The 18,244-nt window shown below is 34.9% G+C and overlaps 1 protein-coding gene across 1 annotated transcript in view; it reads left to right on the top strand.

Moving 5' to 3' along the window:
- The window catches only part of LOC140161082 (carbonic anhydrase-related protein 10-like), a 293,957-nt gene that overhangs the window by 115,885 nt on the left and 159,828 nt on the right, over positions 1–18,244 (top strand). Inside the window, 1 exon segment of the mRNA XM_072184469.1 lies at positions 12,405–12,541. Within this exon segment, the coding sequence (XP_072040570.1) occupies positions 12,405–12,541 (137 nt within the window).

Here is an 18,244-nt window from a genome sequence, read left to right as displayed (position 1 = left end):
TGATGATGGTGGTGGTGGTGGTGGTGATGATGATGATGATGATGATGATGATGATGATGATGACGATGATGATGATGTGGTGGTGGAAGAGGAGGAGGAGGAAGAGGATGATTATTCTGCATAAAAACGAAACGGCAAAGTCTACGGAGTCTAAAATTCTTGTATGATTTTTCTGAGAAAATATTTAATACCAAGGAAATTTCTATTTATAAATTATTCTGTACAAACACCACCTGTCTTTACGTTTACCATTTACCAAATGCACATGGCGTGAGAATCAATAGCAAAATGAATTTATTACGATATAACATTCCCAACTCCAGCATTATAGGTGATGTTTTGAATTTATCTTGCAAGTTGTATTGAATTATTTTTTTTTTTTTTTTCTAAATCGGACTTAACTCAAGCTGATTATAAAGAAACAACTCGAGTGTCTCATGTTGTTTAAGTTGGATGATGGATTCGAGAGAAATTGCCACAAGCAGAGTTTACAGCACATGGTTTTTACAATAGCATTTCCTCCTTTTTTTCTGCCCAAGATGGATTGAATTAAGCGGGGTTTCATATCATTATAAAATTATGACTAAGAATGATCACCGTTAGAACAATATTTGATTAGAACATTTATCAAATTTTTGCACTTTTAAGTATAATGTATCGAGTGATGTATTGCATTATATGGAGTTGGTTAACCTTTAACAAAAGATATTTTGATGAGTTTATTATAAAAGAACAAAACGCAGTGCAGTGCTGTTCAGAACTGATTATTTCATATCTCCAAAAACAATTGTCCACAATACACATGAAGAACACATTTCTTGAAGAATATTTTTTTTTCATCCAGAAATATTGTAGCTCCGGCCATTCTAGGGTTTGTTTTGTTTTGGCTTAATAGGTTGTTGTTGTTGTTGTTGTTGTTGTTGTTGTTGTTGTTGTTGTTGTTGTTGTTGTTGTTCATGTTGTTGTTAGTTAATTTAATCTGATGGGTGTTGTGGAATAAGGACATACATCCGTCGTCATTACATCATCCGAACTTTTCAAAAAGATTTTCAAGGTTAAACCTTGAACACCTCATTCGTAAAATATAAGACTCGCCACATACAAAACAATCAATATAAAATAAATTTCTCGCCAAATTATCGTAATGTCTGACTGTTCAAATCCAGATCTTTGTTTTGTATTTCATTATTTCAACCTTAGCAATAATGAAGTGAAACACAAATTCAATCATTGTACAAAAATGGACATAACAGACAATTACCTTTGACTTTGCTAACAAATTGAGCGTTAACTCAATTATGAGTAAGGTATTCTTCATGGTCAATTTTGACATGTTTTGTTATTTTGTTTTGTGCATAATTGACAAGCATACGTACTGAGGGATTTTACACTTCCTTTGTTATTTCATCCTTGGATATAAAAAAGCATACAGTATCCGGGTACAGTATTTCACAGATGACCTTTAATCTAAACATTGTAGAGGAAGCGTTTTCCTAGAATAGTTTTTATTGGTGCAATTTTAGAAATATGCCATACTGCATGTAAAATAGGAATATGAATAAGTTGATATCGTTTAGTGTTCGTTGCTCGTTTTAAAGCGTTAAAAGGGCTATATTTGAGTCGCTCTGTGTTTCAGCGTCTGACATTAAATCCATTACATAACATTGTAATACGTCATATATTTAAAATTTAAACATAAAACCGCACCCACCCCAACACCCTCACATCACATACACCGCACTCCTACATTTATTTGAATACATTTGATCGCAAACATTCAAACATGTAGAAATGTTCAATTTAAAGTAAATTTGTGTGGGTAGTTATTTTTTCTTGAGATAGTGAATGATATGCAAGTACATGTAGGTGTATTAGAGAAATAGTATATTGTGAAAGACAGAGTTAAAAAGATTAGGTTGCGTCTGAAATTCTGACAACTAGACAGAAAATGCCGTACTGCGCAGGGCGGCAACCAATTACGGCGCGCCTTTGCCCTGACGTCAGAAGCGTACTAGTCTTTTTATCTATGTCTTTCATTATAGTCGTAGTATTGACTGTTGACTCACTGCTGTTGTATTTATAGAGATGCAACCACGTGTTGACATAACCCCTTTGACAGGGTAAATAAAACCAGTGCTTGGATAAAAACTACTTATGAGCATAAAGGTACTTTTCTGCTGCATACGGAAATTTGATGCATGTATTGAAATATGTTTATTTTGGGAAGAATGTGAAATATTAGAAGTACATACTAGGATCTCAATTATGCTCATCTGTCAGTACGCAGTTCATTAGCCTCAATATGATCGTACATTCACAGAATGACCTTTGAATATGTTGGGTGTTAAAACTCATACCCAACAACTTGAGGTCAACTTTTACCATGCTTGTTAAATTGTGGTCATTTAATTATGCCTTTGGAAATGAGATTAGTTTAGTTCATAGTGACAGCTTTGAATATTTCGGGTTAATGAAGAGGCTATTTAGGTTAAAATATCCATTTCTAGGGAATATCTTTTCATCGAAATTTACGAGATATTCTAATGCCAATAAAATATAACTTAATACTAAATATCATCGCAAACCCAGAAAATATATTTCGAGGACTACATAAATTCCCAACAAAGATGCTTTTTTAGAAATAAATCAATAATGTACGCGTGATTCGTATATCATAAGACAAAAATAGCAACATCTAATTTTATTTCCTAGTAAAAAAAAGCTTCGTTGTTAAATAAAAATGCCAACTTGTTTTTTTTTAAATAATTCTCAAAAAAAGAAAAAATATCTAAACCCATCAACAGCAAAACCTTAATCCTGGAATTTTATGTTATTAAAAGAATGACCACTCTATTCTTTGCTTTTAAAGTGACATATTCATATATGCATTACATATAGACACTGCTGTCGGACTCTTTTTCCCACAGGGCATAGATAAATCCTCCATTCCGCCTACTTTGTGAGAGACAATATCAACATATACTCCTTCCCAGAATATTTTCGCTCTCCAAATGTTATTTCAAAATACGGATTACATTTTGAAATTCAATAACTTTAACTTGAAATGTATCTGAATTAATGTTCACATTGGTTCATGACCAGTGTTTGATGCGGTCAATACCATAATGATACAATGACTTAACATACATGCACTTTTTTTATTCAAGAGAGACAGTCGGCAAAATATCGAATTGATATAAATAAGAGGCGATTTTTAGCCTCCGGTTACGCAGAATGAATTTTGTCTTGGATCGTAATTATGAATGACATTGCACGTGGATAAGGTGTACCAACAGCAAAGAATCTCGCTTTCTCATCCTGCATTTTCCAGTGTTTCTAGAAACCAGCTCATAAGGCAAAAAAAAAACAAGTTTGTTTCCTGTAGCGCGCATTACGTTTTTGGCGGCTAATTTTGCGCATTAGATTTTTTTTTTCAATTATAAAGAAAAAAAAACCCAAATCCGGCAAAAAAAAAAAAAAAAACACTACTGGAGTAAACATTTGCACATCACATAACAAACGAGCGTAGTGAAAAACTACTGGAGAAAACATCACACATTTTTAAATACCTTTTTTAATCTGCAGGTTCAAAGGGGATGGAAACATGATGTTTGTGTGTGTAGGAGAGACCCACTGTAAATTTCCATTCCAATTTGCAGAAAAAAAAGGTGTTTTTTTTTTCATTTGAAGACTTGGATTGTATTTTTTTTTAAACCCGCATTTCGCATTTGACTTCTTTGACCTGCTACAGGAAACAAACATGTTTCAGACTGCAATATGCGTAAGTGGATTTATTTATGACCCATGGGCAAACTTTATTAAGCTTCTATGTGTGATTTATCACATTTTCAACAATGCATCATGGGAAGGCATGATTTGATGAAATTCAACCCAATGTAGGAGAAGCGATAACCTGTCGCTTTTGTAAGATACTTGACAGGTGTCATCATTGCTGCCAATAAAATAAATTATTTTACTACTTTTGACAGTTTTGTTATACTCTATAGCACTCAACTATCACGGTTACTGTTGGTCTTATATGTTTCATAAAACGCTGCGGTTAGTGATTTATATCACGGGAACCAAATCCGCACAGTCAAAATATATAGGAACCGTTTTGCCGCATACATGGCATAAGAGCTTTGAAAAAAGCGCCTTTGAGAGATTCTGGCAAAACTTTCTGTTAGGTGTTCCTGGTGTCATCTTCATGAAAGTTCTCCTTAAGGTGATGCAGATCATATTTGTTTTTTAACTTTACATTATTCTTCTCATATTTCACAGTGTAATTGTAAAACGCCACTCGTACGTGGTGTGTAATACGTGAAAAGACTTCAAACGCGCAAGTGTGTAGGAATATCGCAATATTATGCAGAAACAAAGTTCCAGGAATTTAATGAGGTTCGTTTTGGCCACTTCCTCGGACCACAATGCGTGCACTTACATCTATAAGGTCAAGATGATCGACTTACACATCTCGGTAGTTGGTATTTTACACACGTTTCTCACAGTCAATGATTCAGAAAATTGACGCTAGATATATTTGGGAGCTCTTAATAATAAATATATTGGGCTGTTCTATTGCATATAAGCCATCTGTGCAAGATGGCTTCTGAACTAAACACTATTCCCCGTGCTCTATTTAGTTTCTACCTGTTTAACATGTTTAAACAAATTTGTTTTTTTGTGGTATTGATTGGATCGGGAATAACTATGAATTTGATGAAATTATAAGAATTTTCTCCCGGAGGGGGTTCTCCCTGGTTGAAGGTATACGGGGATGTGCCACGGTTTTGGGATACCTTTCAGCAATTTTAGTATATCGATGAGTGGGTTTTCAGTGGAGACCAATGCGCCCATTAAAAGCGCCAAATCATGGCTAATTCGGGTGCTTTTGGGGGTTTTTTTGTGAAAAATTGGTTTACTGATGGGTGGCAAAAACAGCAAAGAGTAGATATAGAGAAAGTCAGCAACCGAAAGTCTGCGTAGCACATCCACGTAATTTGTTTTTGAAGACCCCCCCCCCCACCCCCACTCTTCTTAAGGCTGCCAAATGGCACGTGTAGACGTGTGTAACTTTTTAGAGTGAATATTTTCAATATTATTTTCAACTGGAAAGAATTTGTCCCTAATACGGGACGGTAGAAGATTGAAAAACAATAAAAACCAATCCTTTCTACTGAAAATTCAATCGAAAAGGATTTCCCCTAACTTTAATCGCTAAACGATTGAGAATCACTCTTTTTGATTGAAAATAATTTTGAATATACAATCGAATACGATTCGTCTATAATTCGGGACAAGAAAAATTACAAATTCAATTTAAGAGAGTTCATCTCACTTACATTGTCTGTCTTTGAAGTTGATTCATTTCTTATCCACTATCATGACTATACTGACTGCACTGCTTCATCATGTGATATATTGAAATACTTTCGAATGGTCAGAACTATGGCCGTTACACCTGATTTTATAATAGCTCAGTATTTTAGTAGTAGTTATTCTTGATATTTCATATAACGACAATCTATAGTAGATAGCAAATTTATTAACACGACCGTATTTTGTAAAATGCAATGACGGACATGAGCTTGTCACGTACTAGTGCATTATAAGTCTAAACCAATAACACAAAACACCACTTATAAAGACATACGTGACACAAACATCAACTCTTTACCCTTAAGCAAACTAAAGTAAAATTACGAAAATACCGTATTAACATTTTCTACTTGTACGTACTCAGTGATCTAGCAATTCATTCAACAAATACAACACCCTTCTTTCTTCAAAGCAGAAAGATTATTTTGCTAGATAAAGATCTGTCTGAAGATAATCTTACCAGATAACATTGTACAGACTTAAGGCATATTTGTTACACGCTACATACAACTTAAACAGTCAATTGATATTCAGATTTTTCACCCATCATTTCATATCAAAATCACCAGAATAAGTACAAACAGTTTCAGTTTCTGTTTAATTATTTGAACAGTTATTTAACCCGTTATGTATTGAACATAACAATGTAACAGATAAACATATCAAGGATATCGTCCCATCTAGCAGCTACACACAAATGGTTACTAAGCCATCAATTCATTTTCTTCCTCGCCTCTAAGGCAATTCCTTTACTTTAGATCCCGGCGTACAATGATCGATCTTTGCAACATACCTTGGAATTGACCACGGAGACACTACATATCTTACATACATTCACACATCACGTTATCGTGATGGGAAATCGCACGAAACACTCATGAGGGAACCAAGATGCCAACGGTGAAAACAGACTAGAAAAGTCAAGGCTATAGTTAACTTAGCTCAAAGTGGTTGTCGAAGCTGGGCCTCCTTATCTTAGATTCACATTGTAATAAATGATATACATGTTGTACAGACAGAAGTGTTAATATCAACTCCGCATAATATAGCTGTATTCGGAAGCCATAGTTAACCCTCTAGAATCGATTCAAAACGTCCGCTTCAAAATGGGTTTTTTTCATATTATATTGTTTTCAAATTACGCATTCCTACTATTCAAAACATACGTGCTAGAAATCATAAACATCTTCACAGGTGGCATGCGTTGTGGTTCTTAACAGAGCTATTGTGTTAAGATTCGGTGTACAAAACATTATTTTGGGTGTACTATTGATGCTTAAGCAAGTCAGAAGCCAGCCAGCGAGCCAGACATCCTCTTGTGGTTTCCTCCGATGCTGCAGATGTCATGTCATATATTCAAACGGTTACATTTTTTAGCTAGAGGCGATTTGACCTAAATTAATGGTTCACATGGGTTTACATACCTTTAATATAAGCTTATATAATTTTATACAGATAATAATTATACGTTGTAAACGAGATTAATATTCATCAGAACATCCAGTGACTCTTGCTTGTAGGATATTGTAACTCCTATCATCTACATGGGGTTACTACATGGGCTATGGGACATTCTCAAAATTGTAATAACGAAACATAATAACTGTGCTTCAAAAGGTGACCATTCAATATCACACAATTTTTGCAGACATTGTCTCTTGTACGTTTGTGTTTGTTTATTTGTGCGTCTACAAAATTTGCTTTGTACTCTGAAGTATTGATTCCTTAATTCAATGTGACATTTTAATATGTGAGTTATGTTGACTATACAAAATTATGAGAATGGAATGCCATGCACAAACCAGCGGTCTCTGATAAAATCACCACATTTTGTAATATCAAAACATATACTATTATTTCTGGTTTAATATAATTATACTTTTAATTTTAGACAATTTAAAATATTACAAAACATTATTTCGTCAATTTGTGCCTTTGACAAATCTGACGCTGTAAGTAAAACTTGCTTGCTTGCTTCAAAACAAGAACTTTCAATGAATATGATGAATTGAAATGTATATAAAAGATAAGAATATCACTTATAGCTGAATGTGTTTCCCGACTTGAATTAAAAGAAGGTTAACATGAATGTCAAAATGATTTCGAAGTTACTTGTGCAGTCTCAGCTCTTGATATAATCCACAAAAACAGGCCAGTTTACTTAAGACTTTCAATAGGGTTAGAGCAGAAGGGTTTGGGTTATAGCGTAGAGTTACGGTTAGGGCTACCAGTGCAGTATATCCAAAGCTATGCTAAAAGACGCTTTAATTTCCCTACACAGCGTTAATTTATTTGTTTATTTATGTGTGAATGGACAAACTGTATCAATTATGACACCTTATTATAATAAATTCATTTTTGATAAGACCGCCAAATAAGGTACACATGCCCCAAAATCAATACCAGAACAATGTTTACAAGTCATGCATGAAATTGTTGAAATCTATACTCAATACATAATGTACTTGTTTATTATACATGTACTTGTTTACTATTTGTGTTTCAAATGCTTAATTAATCCCAAACAAAGAAGCATACTTGTGTTTGTCTCGTCATTGAAAATATATATATCATACTGAAACTATTTACAGTACCGGGTATATCAAATAACACAACAATATATGGGCATATTATTGTAAACTCCCACTTACTTATTTTTACATGTATCATTATTAAGATGGAACTCTTTTTTTTTCTTTTTTTTTTAATTTTTTTCTTTCTTTTTTTAATTTTTGACGTATCCTACAAAAACAAAAAGTAACGACCACATGAAATGCCTCTTTGTCACTTACAAGTAATCTGACAAGGAATTCAAATATTTCAATCGCAATTTTTTTAAGCCTTTTGCGTTAAGGGAAAAATATTTGTGTTTCATATTCTGACACATATGTATCTCTATGAACCTAAAACCGTTAAGCTGAAATTGCGATATTTAAAAATGAGTGCTACGCTAATAAACACATCATAGTTTCTCATACTACCGCGGAAAGCAAACTGCGCTAATGGTTAGGTCATCTAATGCCTGTATAATACTAAGCAGTCACAACATGCGCAGCGGTGGCACTGAAAAACGTATGCTCCCGGGCGTATGCTTATTGCCACTGGGAAGTAGTATATGGGCTTTTAAGGGTGGGTTATATGGATATATTGTAGATTTGCGAGCAACTTCATATTTGTGGTCCCCACCTTCAAGTAATAAGCCTGACATTAACATAATCTTTTGACCCTTACCCTAATCGTAACTCTGACATTAATTCTAAAAAATCCTAAAACACCAAACCATAACCCTAATCCTAACTCCAACGCTTCCAATGCCGAAGTATTGTCCGTATTTGTGACCTGCTCCCTCGAAATGAGCGTAAACTGGGAGGTTGGGAGTTTCGATACGTGCCAACTGTTGAGTTGATGTTCTTTGCTTGAAGACACATGTTTGTCAGTGGCATGCCCTTTGTGAATGCGGAAAGAATTGAATACAGAGTACAGCATATTATGTCTCTCATTCACAAAGGACATACCACTGACTATACCGACGTCTTCAAACCAAGAACAGTAACTCACCAATTGGAAGGTATCGAAACTTCCAACTTGCGACTTTACGCTCATTTATTGAGAGCAGGTCACATTTGATACTGTGATGAGATGTTACAGCTTTGACGATATCGGGGAATTGACAAACACTTCAATCAAGCACAAAGTTATAGTGTTATAAGTTCTTTGCTGGGATAAATCTAAAATAAACATTTTGTCCTTCAATTTATTTTTCACAATAGGACACATGCCAAATCATGTTCATCTCATATCTGGGTACCTCGATAGTCACACCTTCCCAGGCTTGTCAGACACGGCGGAAAGCAATTTCTCCATACGCCTATTCTTGTCAATTATCAACTATTCAGACACGCACCGAGGTTATATGACACATAATTTGCACTTGATTTGATGTAAATTGAACAAAAATTGGAACATTATTATGGGAGAAAAACATCCATATCACTTTGTGAAGGCGAAGTAATGAATTGTGTAAGAAATTTGAGTTGAATTCCAATTGTATGCTCTAAAATATATCAATGTTTGGTGTTAGGGGTGATGCTGTGCCACAGCTGTGGGGTAATAGCCTGAGTAATAAGGATACAGATGTAAAGCCACGGGTCCAGTGCCCTTAACGTTGCCCCTTTTTAACCTATACGACACCTATGTATAAACCCTAAGGGTGAAAAGGAAATTTGACAATCATTGGACTGAATTATGTTATTATTGTAGGACATGAAAGTTGCTTCACCTTAATACGTCTCCCGGGTGTTATTCTAGAATTCTTTCCCTCAAAAAGGAGATAACCATTTCTTTGCAGACGATGATATATTTTGTGCATAAAAGTTGTTAAAAATTAAAATTCTTTAAAAAATGTTCTTAAAATTGTAGATTAAATTTGATTAAGTCAGGTACCAGCATGCCAAGTAACGACCTACTGGAAGCTGGGATGAGAGTCATCGTAGTGGCAAGAATATCTGAAGATATATTATGGTACATAAGATCCAAAGCGGTGTGCATTATGTTAAAGATATCAATACTGGAGACGCTTGAGGCACTTTTTTCTTTTTTACTGTGGGTTATATAATAGCGATATGAAACCCATTCAAGGGGTATTCACTATTGACAGATTCATACACCACAGGCTAGCAATAGAAAAATTGTAAAAATTGTGTTGGCTATGGATTTATGAGGTAAAATGCATGAACATGATGAATATCGTTTTAGAAAAAGTACTTGAGAGATAGATATTATGCTTGTACCCTGAGCAAATTGTGATTTTAGTTGGGAAAGTAAAGATTGATATAAAATCTTCAGAAAAGATCGATGTTAATATTCATTCAATAGATAACACGTCGATCATCTGTCTGTTTTAAAAATATTTCAATTTTTTGATAACGTTACCTCTTAATGTATATATACTTCCCCACTTTTGACTGTCAGCAAACAATGTTTAAGCAGCAACACAACTTAATACCTTCCATATCTCTTACTAATGACGACACTAGTTGCTCATGTGGAATTTTCTGGAGTCTACTTATTGTGCTAACTATTTGTTTTCTGTTTGTGATCTGTTTCTGTTCTTCGTCTCAATTTATTAAGGTTATTAATAAATTGTTGTAATCTTTTGTAATTATATGGCCGTGACTCTTCGTTCTAGCAACATAACATAATAATGTGCTCTAGTCCTTTTTGTATTCTTCTTTTTCTTCTGAAACCCTTCTTTCATCCTCTTTGTACATCGTCTTCTCCTTCCTTTCCTCTAGCTCTGCTGGTATGTCCTTGTAATCTTATTTGCGCTAACTCTTCTATTTCTGCCCCTTCTTCCTTTTGTCTTTCCGGGCTCCTTCTTCTTCGCATTCTCTTTAATCTTCTTCGTCTTCTTCTCATTTTCCTTCCTCCACCATCACCTCTACCGTATAAATCCTTTCTCTCGCCCTTTTCCTTCTTCCTCTTTCGATTATTGCGCCATTCCATTTGAAATCCATTTGAAATCTACATCGGAGATTGAGGTCATGTATTTCGCGTGATAGTATCATCGCTATTGTTTTGACATAAACACTTTATCGAAGCTAAGCTAAATAGGTTCACATTGATACATGCCTTTATAAGCTTTACAGATTTAATTATATAGGTCCATTCCTTTCATAGACAGCTAGCTAAGACAGGGTTGAAGGCAAATCGTGTACATAAATTGTGGGATTGCGGCCTTCAAGAGTAGTTATTATCCTGTAAAGCTGAATTTATACTCCATCGCTGAGCGACGAGCGATTGGTATTTGACCAATGAGGTAGCCCGCTTTTCCCAACGCAACAAAAAGCGCGCTACCTGATTGGTTACTAATCAATCGCTTGTCGCTCAGCAATGCAGTGTAAGTTCAGCGTAACCTTCCGATATCGCCAACCTGGAAAAGCATTTTGTTTCTCATAATCAAGATGTCAGGCGTATTTCGTCAAGCCCAATATAATCAATTACAAATACAAATAGAAAATTACAAAATAGATAACTAGGAGGTTCATAGTGAAGTTCAAATGCAATCTTTGCACGCTTAAACTCCTCCTAAACGTCCAAGGCATTAAAAAAACCTATTCACTGACAATCAGCAGGAAAAGGGAGATCGTTGATTGATCCTGCCACGTAGTAAAAACAGTCAAGTGTTCCTGATGTACTAGATGCCCAACGTATGTGTTTTACATGTATATCGCTTATTTTAATTGTGCATAAGCGGTAACCCTTTTTTCACCTGTCACGTACGAATACAGATGTCACGTAGTCAACATGTTGAATACCTGTATGCTAGTACAAGTACTCCATAGGTACAACATAATGTTCCGCAGCTTGTGGTTAAATACCACTTATTAGAGCTGGGCAATGCTTGAAGAGCAGGAGGGACTATTTTCTTGCATGGCATCTGAAAAAGGTGCTTAAAAATCACTGAAAAACATCAAACTGTATAGCAAAACAAATGTGCTAATTTCAGAGGGACATTCAGGAATTACATGTTTTATACATTATTTTACAGTTTTGATGAAAAGTTCTCCAAAATTTATCCGCTGCATATCGATTTTCCCACCCAGCCGGTGTACTCCTTTTTTACTGCAAATGTGTGCCCTTTACACTTCAGTGGTTTAAAGCAAAAAGTCTAAGGTTATCATATGTTAAACTTTTGGTCATTTGGGGATTCAACCTTCTATTCTTAATTGATACTAATGTCTCACGAGTAGAAAATCGTGCTTGAAATTAACTAATTTTACATTGAAAGCTGTGTTACAATGGCTATAGAGAAGTAGTGGTATTGAACCTTAAAAGAGCAACCTTTTGGATAATGTGCTTTTCAATGATTCGTAATACTCCCACTTACTTTTGATAATAATACCGTATATCCAACGGGACTACGCGAAAGGTAATGCCTCAGCACTGTTAATGACATTTTGTCACTGAATAATAAGGTGAAATAGAAATATAACCTATTCTTTGTTCCTTTTGTATAATTACAGCACCAGAATATTGGGGTAATTTACACTCAGCGTGGAAGTTATGTGGTACAGGGAAAAGACAGTCACCTATAGATCTGCAAGCCGATAAACTACTTTACGATCCAGAACTGGATAGATTTGAAATGGATTCTGGCACGGTGAGTGTTGTCTTAATAATTGAAAATTAATGTTTGATGGGAATACATACAATCAAATCTATCTTTGGTGACATACCTTGTTACCGTTTCATTCTGCTACGCAGCATTTCATCAGACTGACAGCCATACTTCTTCTTCTTTCCTGAAGTTGCTACCGTTGGCGGCGCTAGAAACTGGTCAAAAATATTCGGTAAGAAATAATTCCCGTCTATTTATGGTGATCCAAATTGCTTCTTTGATCTGTCTTTTGTTCGTAGCGTCATGAAAAGAAACTTCATTAAAGAAGAAGAAGCAAGGTTGACATTCTGATGAAGTGCTGCGTAGCAGCATGAAACTGTAACAATGTATGTCACCAGAAAATGGATTTGATAGTATAAATTTCCACCAAACAGCTGTAATTAACAAACCAGATGAACATACTACATAATATAAAAATTAATGATTTAATAATTTAGGGGGGTCTGAGGAGAGCATGACCTGGCAGTGTTCGTACTCTTATATTGATACAAATCAAGCTGGCAGACAAGAGGAGTGGTATGGGTTCTATAAAAGATCCTAAGGCTTGATATGAGGGGTGTCATTTACAATAAGTTCAATGTATTAATAATAAGAATAACACTGCCGTTTTAGTGGCTAAAACTGGCAAATAGGGCTCCTGCCATTCCACTCGTTTTGGGGCTGTGCAACAATCATGAACCCTGACGTCACTATCACATCGGGGTGGTATAGTAATCCTACGTAAATCTTTGCGCTAAGAAAAGAAACTATTTCTTGTACTTGATCAAAGAATGTACTAGAATGTACTACACACAGGAACCACTATACGGTAACATGTCTGTGTCATTATCCCAGTCTACTGTCTGTTCAATTAGCTTAGATTCTTGAATTTTTAAGATATTTGAAAAAGTAACAAATTGTGGCCAAAGTCATCAAAGAAAAGTGTTAGCACAGTCTTAGACCTAACGTGATTTATACTTTTCAAATTCCAAAGTTCAATTTAAAACCCCATTTCTTTTCAATTTTGCCTCATTTTAGGCAGTTACTTGGGTCCACCAAAAGGGTTCGCGACCTTTTTACAAATCGAGTGGGACGGTCCATTCTCAACTTAGGACATAGACCCTCTCCAATTTAGCAAAACAATCTGTCCACCAATCTGTCCTGCCATTTCAATTGTTATACCGTTCCGGTTATGGATAGGTTCTATAGGTGATGATGGTCCGCCGGTTTTTGTTATACGAAATTATATGGCGCGATTAGGGGGAGGGGGGCCTACATTTTGTGCAAAACATTATCCTGAGCATTATTTTTTCCTAAACAATGACATTAAAATTATGGATTTCGTTCTTATTTCAACTGGTTTACAATGTAAATTGAGTTTTGTTTAATACATGTACCACCATTCCTTCCCAAGAATATCAGCATTCGATTGACATTTTCAGATACAGTGACTTTACAAGAATTGTTTTCTGTAACCTGATTATTTTAAATAATATTTTCTTGTACAAAAGTTCTTTTGTTTCACAGGTTTTTTTTCCAGTTTGTATTCAACAAACAAAACAAAGTAACAAATTGAAAATAAATGTGTATATAGTTTTATAATAGGCCTACACCTTCTCAGACACATTCTCAGACCCATTGGCACAATAAATAAATAAATAAATAAATAAATAAATATATTATTATTAGTGAAATTACCACATCGTAATACAAATTTGTTTCGTATGGATGGTTTCACCCATCCACACTCGTCAGTTGCAATGTGTAAAATGACAAAGAATATGTCTTGAGTTTTGATGCGCGCGCAAGAGGAATTAACGCAACCGCGTATCTTAAAGTTGCGCAACACAATACGCGTCTTAAGTGCGTATCCATGTCTGGGCCTACTTATTGCTAAACATGCTAAAAGAGCGACTTATTTATAGTTACATAAATAAATAAATAAATAAATAAATAAATAAATAAATAAATAAATAAATATGCAAGGAATGTATTTATATAAGCTGGGCCTATTTTAGAAAACCTTAGTTCATAAATAATAACGTAATGTTTCAACAGTAGGGTTTCAACACAAATTAAGTACCGGTATACTGGCAAATATTTAGCTGGACAATACTTCCTGATGCGGATGGTCGAATAAATACTATCTCTGCGCATTGTGACATTCGTCCCCTTTGCTCTAAATGGGTTGATTCAAAAAAGTTTATGGTACCCGACGTTTTACGGCTTTTTATAAAAATATCGCGGGAAAAGACCAAAATTGAAAAGAAATGGGGTTTTAAATTGAACTTAAGAATTTGAAAAGTATAAATCACGTTAGGTCTAAGGCTGTGCTAGCACCTTTCTTTGATGACTTTGACCGCAATTTTTAATTTTTTCAAATATCTTAAAAATTCAAGAATCTAAGCTAATTGAACAGACAGTAGTTCTTGCTTCTTGAGAAGATTAAGCACAAATCGGGAAAAATGACAAAACCGTCAGTACTACTTTAGTATGTAAGCTGCGTACTGTAGCAGAAACTCTTACGAGCTATATGACACAAAAATCATTTGCCTGAGGCCAAAAATATGGTAGGGTTACACCAATGTCAAGGTAATAGTAACACACGGATTTCACATACACCACCATTATTGATGACTAAAACCAAGTAAACCGTTTTATTACATATAGTCGTATTATTTACAAGTTTGCCTTATAGGATCAGTTCCCACACGTTCTAGGAGATTTGAGTTGTCAATCAGTGTAATATATTCGAAGGATACATGTTGATCTTTATTAATTTTTATGGAAGCTTGTTGGATGATATTAAGAATATCGAATTATTGTCGTTCTGTCGTAGCCTTGCTATTGGATAATGTGATTTATAACATTTACTTGATTTTGCCTATAAAAAGTATATTGGTGATTGTTACAGATTTACACAAATACCTTTTTGTACTTGTCAGTGGCAATCAGGTACGTATTATTGATTAAATCTCTAGAAACGACAGAATATCAATAAAACTATTGATTAATCCAATCTTTTGAAAGCAGAACACTTCAGATTACCTACAGAATCTAGAGTACAGTGTCCCTAGAGTTTCAATAACATGATCGATATCGTTACTTTGATCATAGAAGATACTTTGATCATAGAGCTGATAAACCTGTTATTCTTCGCAAATGTATATAAAGTCTGCACAAAAAGTAACGCAGCTGTTATAAATACGCCTATAGCTTCAGAACTAAAAATTGTTTTCAAAATATGTTACCGTAACATAAAAAGAAGGATGATTTATTTACGCGCATTTTAATACCTAATTTGTCCAATTGTGTTCAATATTAATAATACAGCAGTGTTTTGAAAGAAAGATACCAAAATTTGAAAGTTGCAGCTATTTGTATTGATTTTGAAGTAGGTGCGAAGATAATGGCGGGCTTTACGTGCTACAGTGCTAGCATAATAACCATTGATCGCTGTAAACTGCAACTTTTAAATTCGGGTATTTTGTTTTAAATCACTACTGAGTTGTTAATATTGAACGAAATTTGACAAATGGGATATCAAAATGCGCGTAAATAAATCATCCTTCTCTCTATGTTAAAATATTGTAAAAACAATTATTAGTTCTGAAGCTATAGGCGCATTCAGCTCCATTATTTTTTGTGCAGACTTATAAACCATTAAGACTTGCTTTTGAATATATCAAAGCAATCATTTGCAGTAAAATGATCCTTTACTGCATTGAAAAGCTTTTTATATACTTAAATTAGAATAATACAAAGCACATTTTATCTTCTCGAGCGATAAGTGCACCATCAGCTTATAATTTACAATAAAAGCATTATCAACAACACTCAAGACGAGTGGCAGCAAAAGAGCTAGGTTATAATGATCATTTTACATTGCTCGTAATTCATATTTTGAATAATCAACTTATTCATAAAAGTGAGGAAATTTATTATTTATTACTCAAACACATCATTATTTGTATTTAATCATTCCTAGAAATGTTATACCAGATTAGAAATCGTTAGTTCTGTTTTGGTGTGTTAGACTTACATACATATATCTGCATGTCAAAGTATGATAAGAAAGACAAATCATTTTTAGTTGACAAGTGATTCATTGCGCTATTCCAGTTGAATCCATACACTCCCTATGAAAGACATGACCTTAATCTCCCACACACGGAGTAAGACTTTCAATTGGGTTTACCTGAATGGATTAGCCCATTTGAAATCTACACCCCCTGTGTGGGATATTAAAATCATATCTTCCATAGGAGGGTGTATGGATACCAACTGTAATGTCCCATTTGGCTTCGTCGTATAACATATTTCCGATGATACGAGAACATCATTATACTACACGCTGCACCATAAGAAGGAATTACAGTAAATCCGGCACTCCTTTACTTCCTTTCATCCATTCGTAAATGGGTATATCTGCTTGCCCTCCCAAGTAATAACCTAGCATCTGCAAACAAACTACGCAACACATACTGCCGTTTTGCGTAGGGCACATCATTTTCTGAATCCCGAATTACCAATAAGTCAAAGTGCAGTATCTGCAAGCGAACAGCATATCATTAACACTATCTTAACTCGAAAGCAAATCATCTTGTGAGTGAAAAAAAGTCGTAAATCCTATAGCTGCCTTATGTTTTTCAAAACTTAGATACCAAGTCTGAAGGTCGTGGGACTTAAGATGCTGCCAGGAGCAACTTTAATCTAATGTCTAATCTCAAAACCAATGCCCTAATGAGATCAACAGTTTTCTCACGTTTATGGATTCCCCTACAAGTATAATTTCTAAATGTAACAGGAGGCAGCCATTGCAGTTGGTAAATTAACCAAACATACAGTGCGTTTTTACGTGGGATGCAATTTGGCCCTATTCGTCAAGACAAGAGAGAAACGGCTGCAACAATTACACGTTTTTTCCAAGTAAAGCATCGGTATAATGCAACGATCATCACGCATATGAGCCTTTTATTCTATTAACTTCAAAGCCATTTGTAATTTTGATGTCACGTAAGTGTGATTTTGGCACGAGTGACGAGAAGGATTTTAATGCTTACTCGGGTACAAGCTTACTGACATGACAATTTGAAATGGTAATAGAATCAGCGTATCTTTTATTCATTTCTCGCATTAGAAAAGTTAAGTTAAACAAATATTTGTGGTGTCAATTGATCTGCTTATTGAGCTGCTTTTAAGCTCTTTTAAAAGCAAATAGTAACTGGCAGCATCTCATCTGTCGACGATTTGAACTGCTCATGGAGTTAACGGAGGTGTTTGAAAACGGATATGATAATTGTGGTTGGATCACTTGCACCATATGTGTAATTCATAACCAATCCCTGGTGGCGTAACCTAAAAAACACTTACCGGGGGCGTTGCATTTTCCAAAAGAGGGCGTTTATTAGAGGTCATTTTTAGTACGATAATTCCCGTTAAAATCATTAGTTAAGCTTAAAAATCACGCTGAAATGACGAACTATGAACTTAGGAACGATGACTTTGGGTTCACTTCCGGGTTACGACCAGATGCCGTTTTTAGTGTCTAAAACTGGCAAATAGGGCTCCTGCCATTCCACTCGTTTTAAGGGGCTGTGCAACAATCATGAACCCTGACGTCACTATCACATCAGGGTGAAACATGGTATAATAATCCTACGTAAATCTTTGCGCTAAAAAAGAAATTATTTCTTGTACTTGATC

The sequence above is a fragment of the Amphiura filiformis genome, chromosome 9 (genome assembly GCF_039555335.1).
Source record: "Amphiura filiformis chromosome 9, Afil_fr2py, whole genome shotgun sequence".
NCBI lineage: Eukaryota > Metazoa > Echinodermata > Ophiuroidea > Amphilepidida > Amphiuridae > Amphiura > Amphiura filiformis.
Note: the sequence above shows the minus strand (reverse complement) of the source record. Positions and strands in the feature narration are given on the sequence as shown.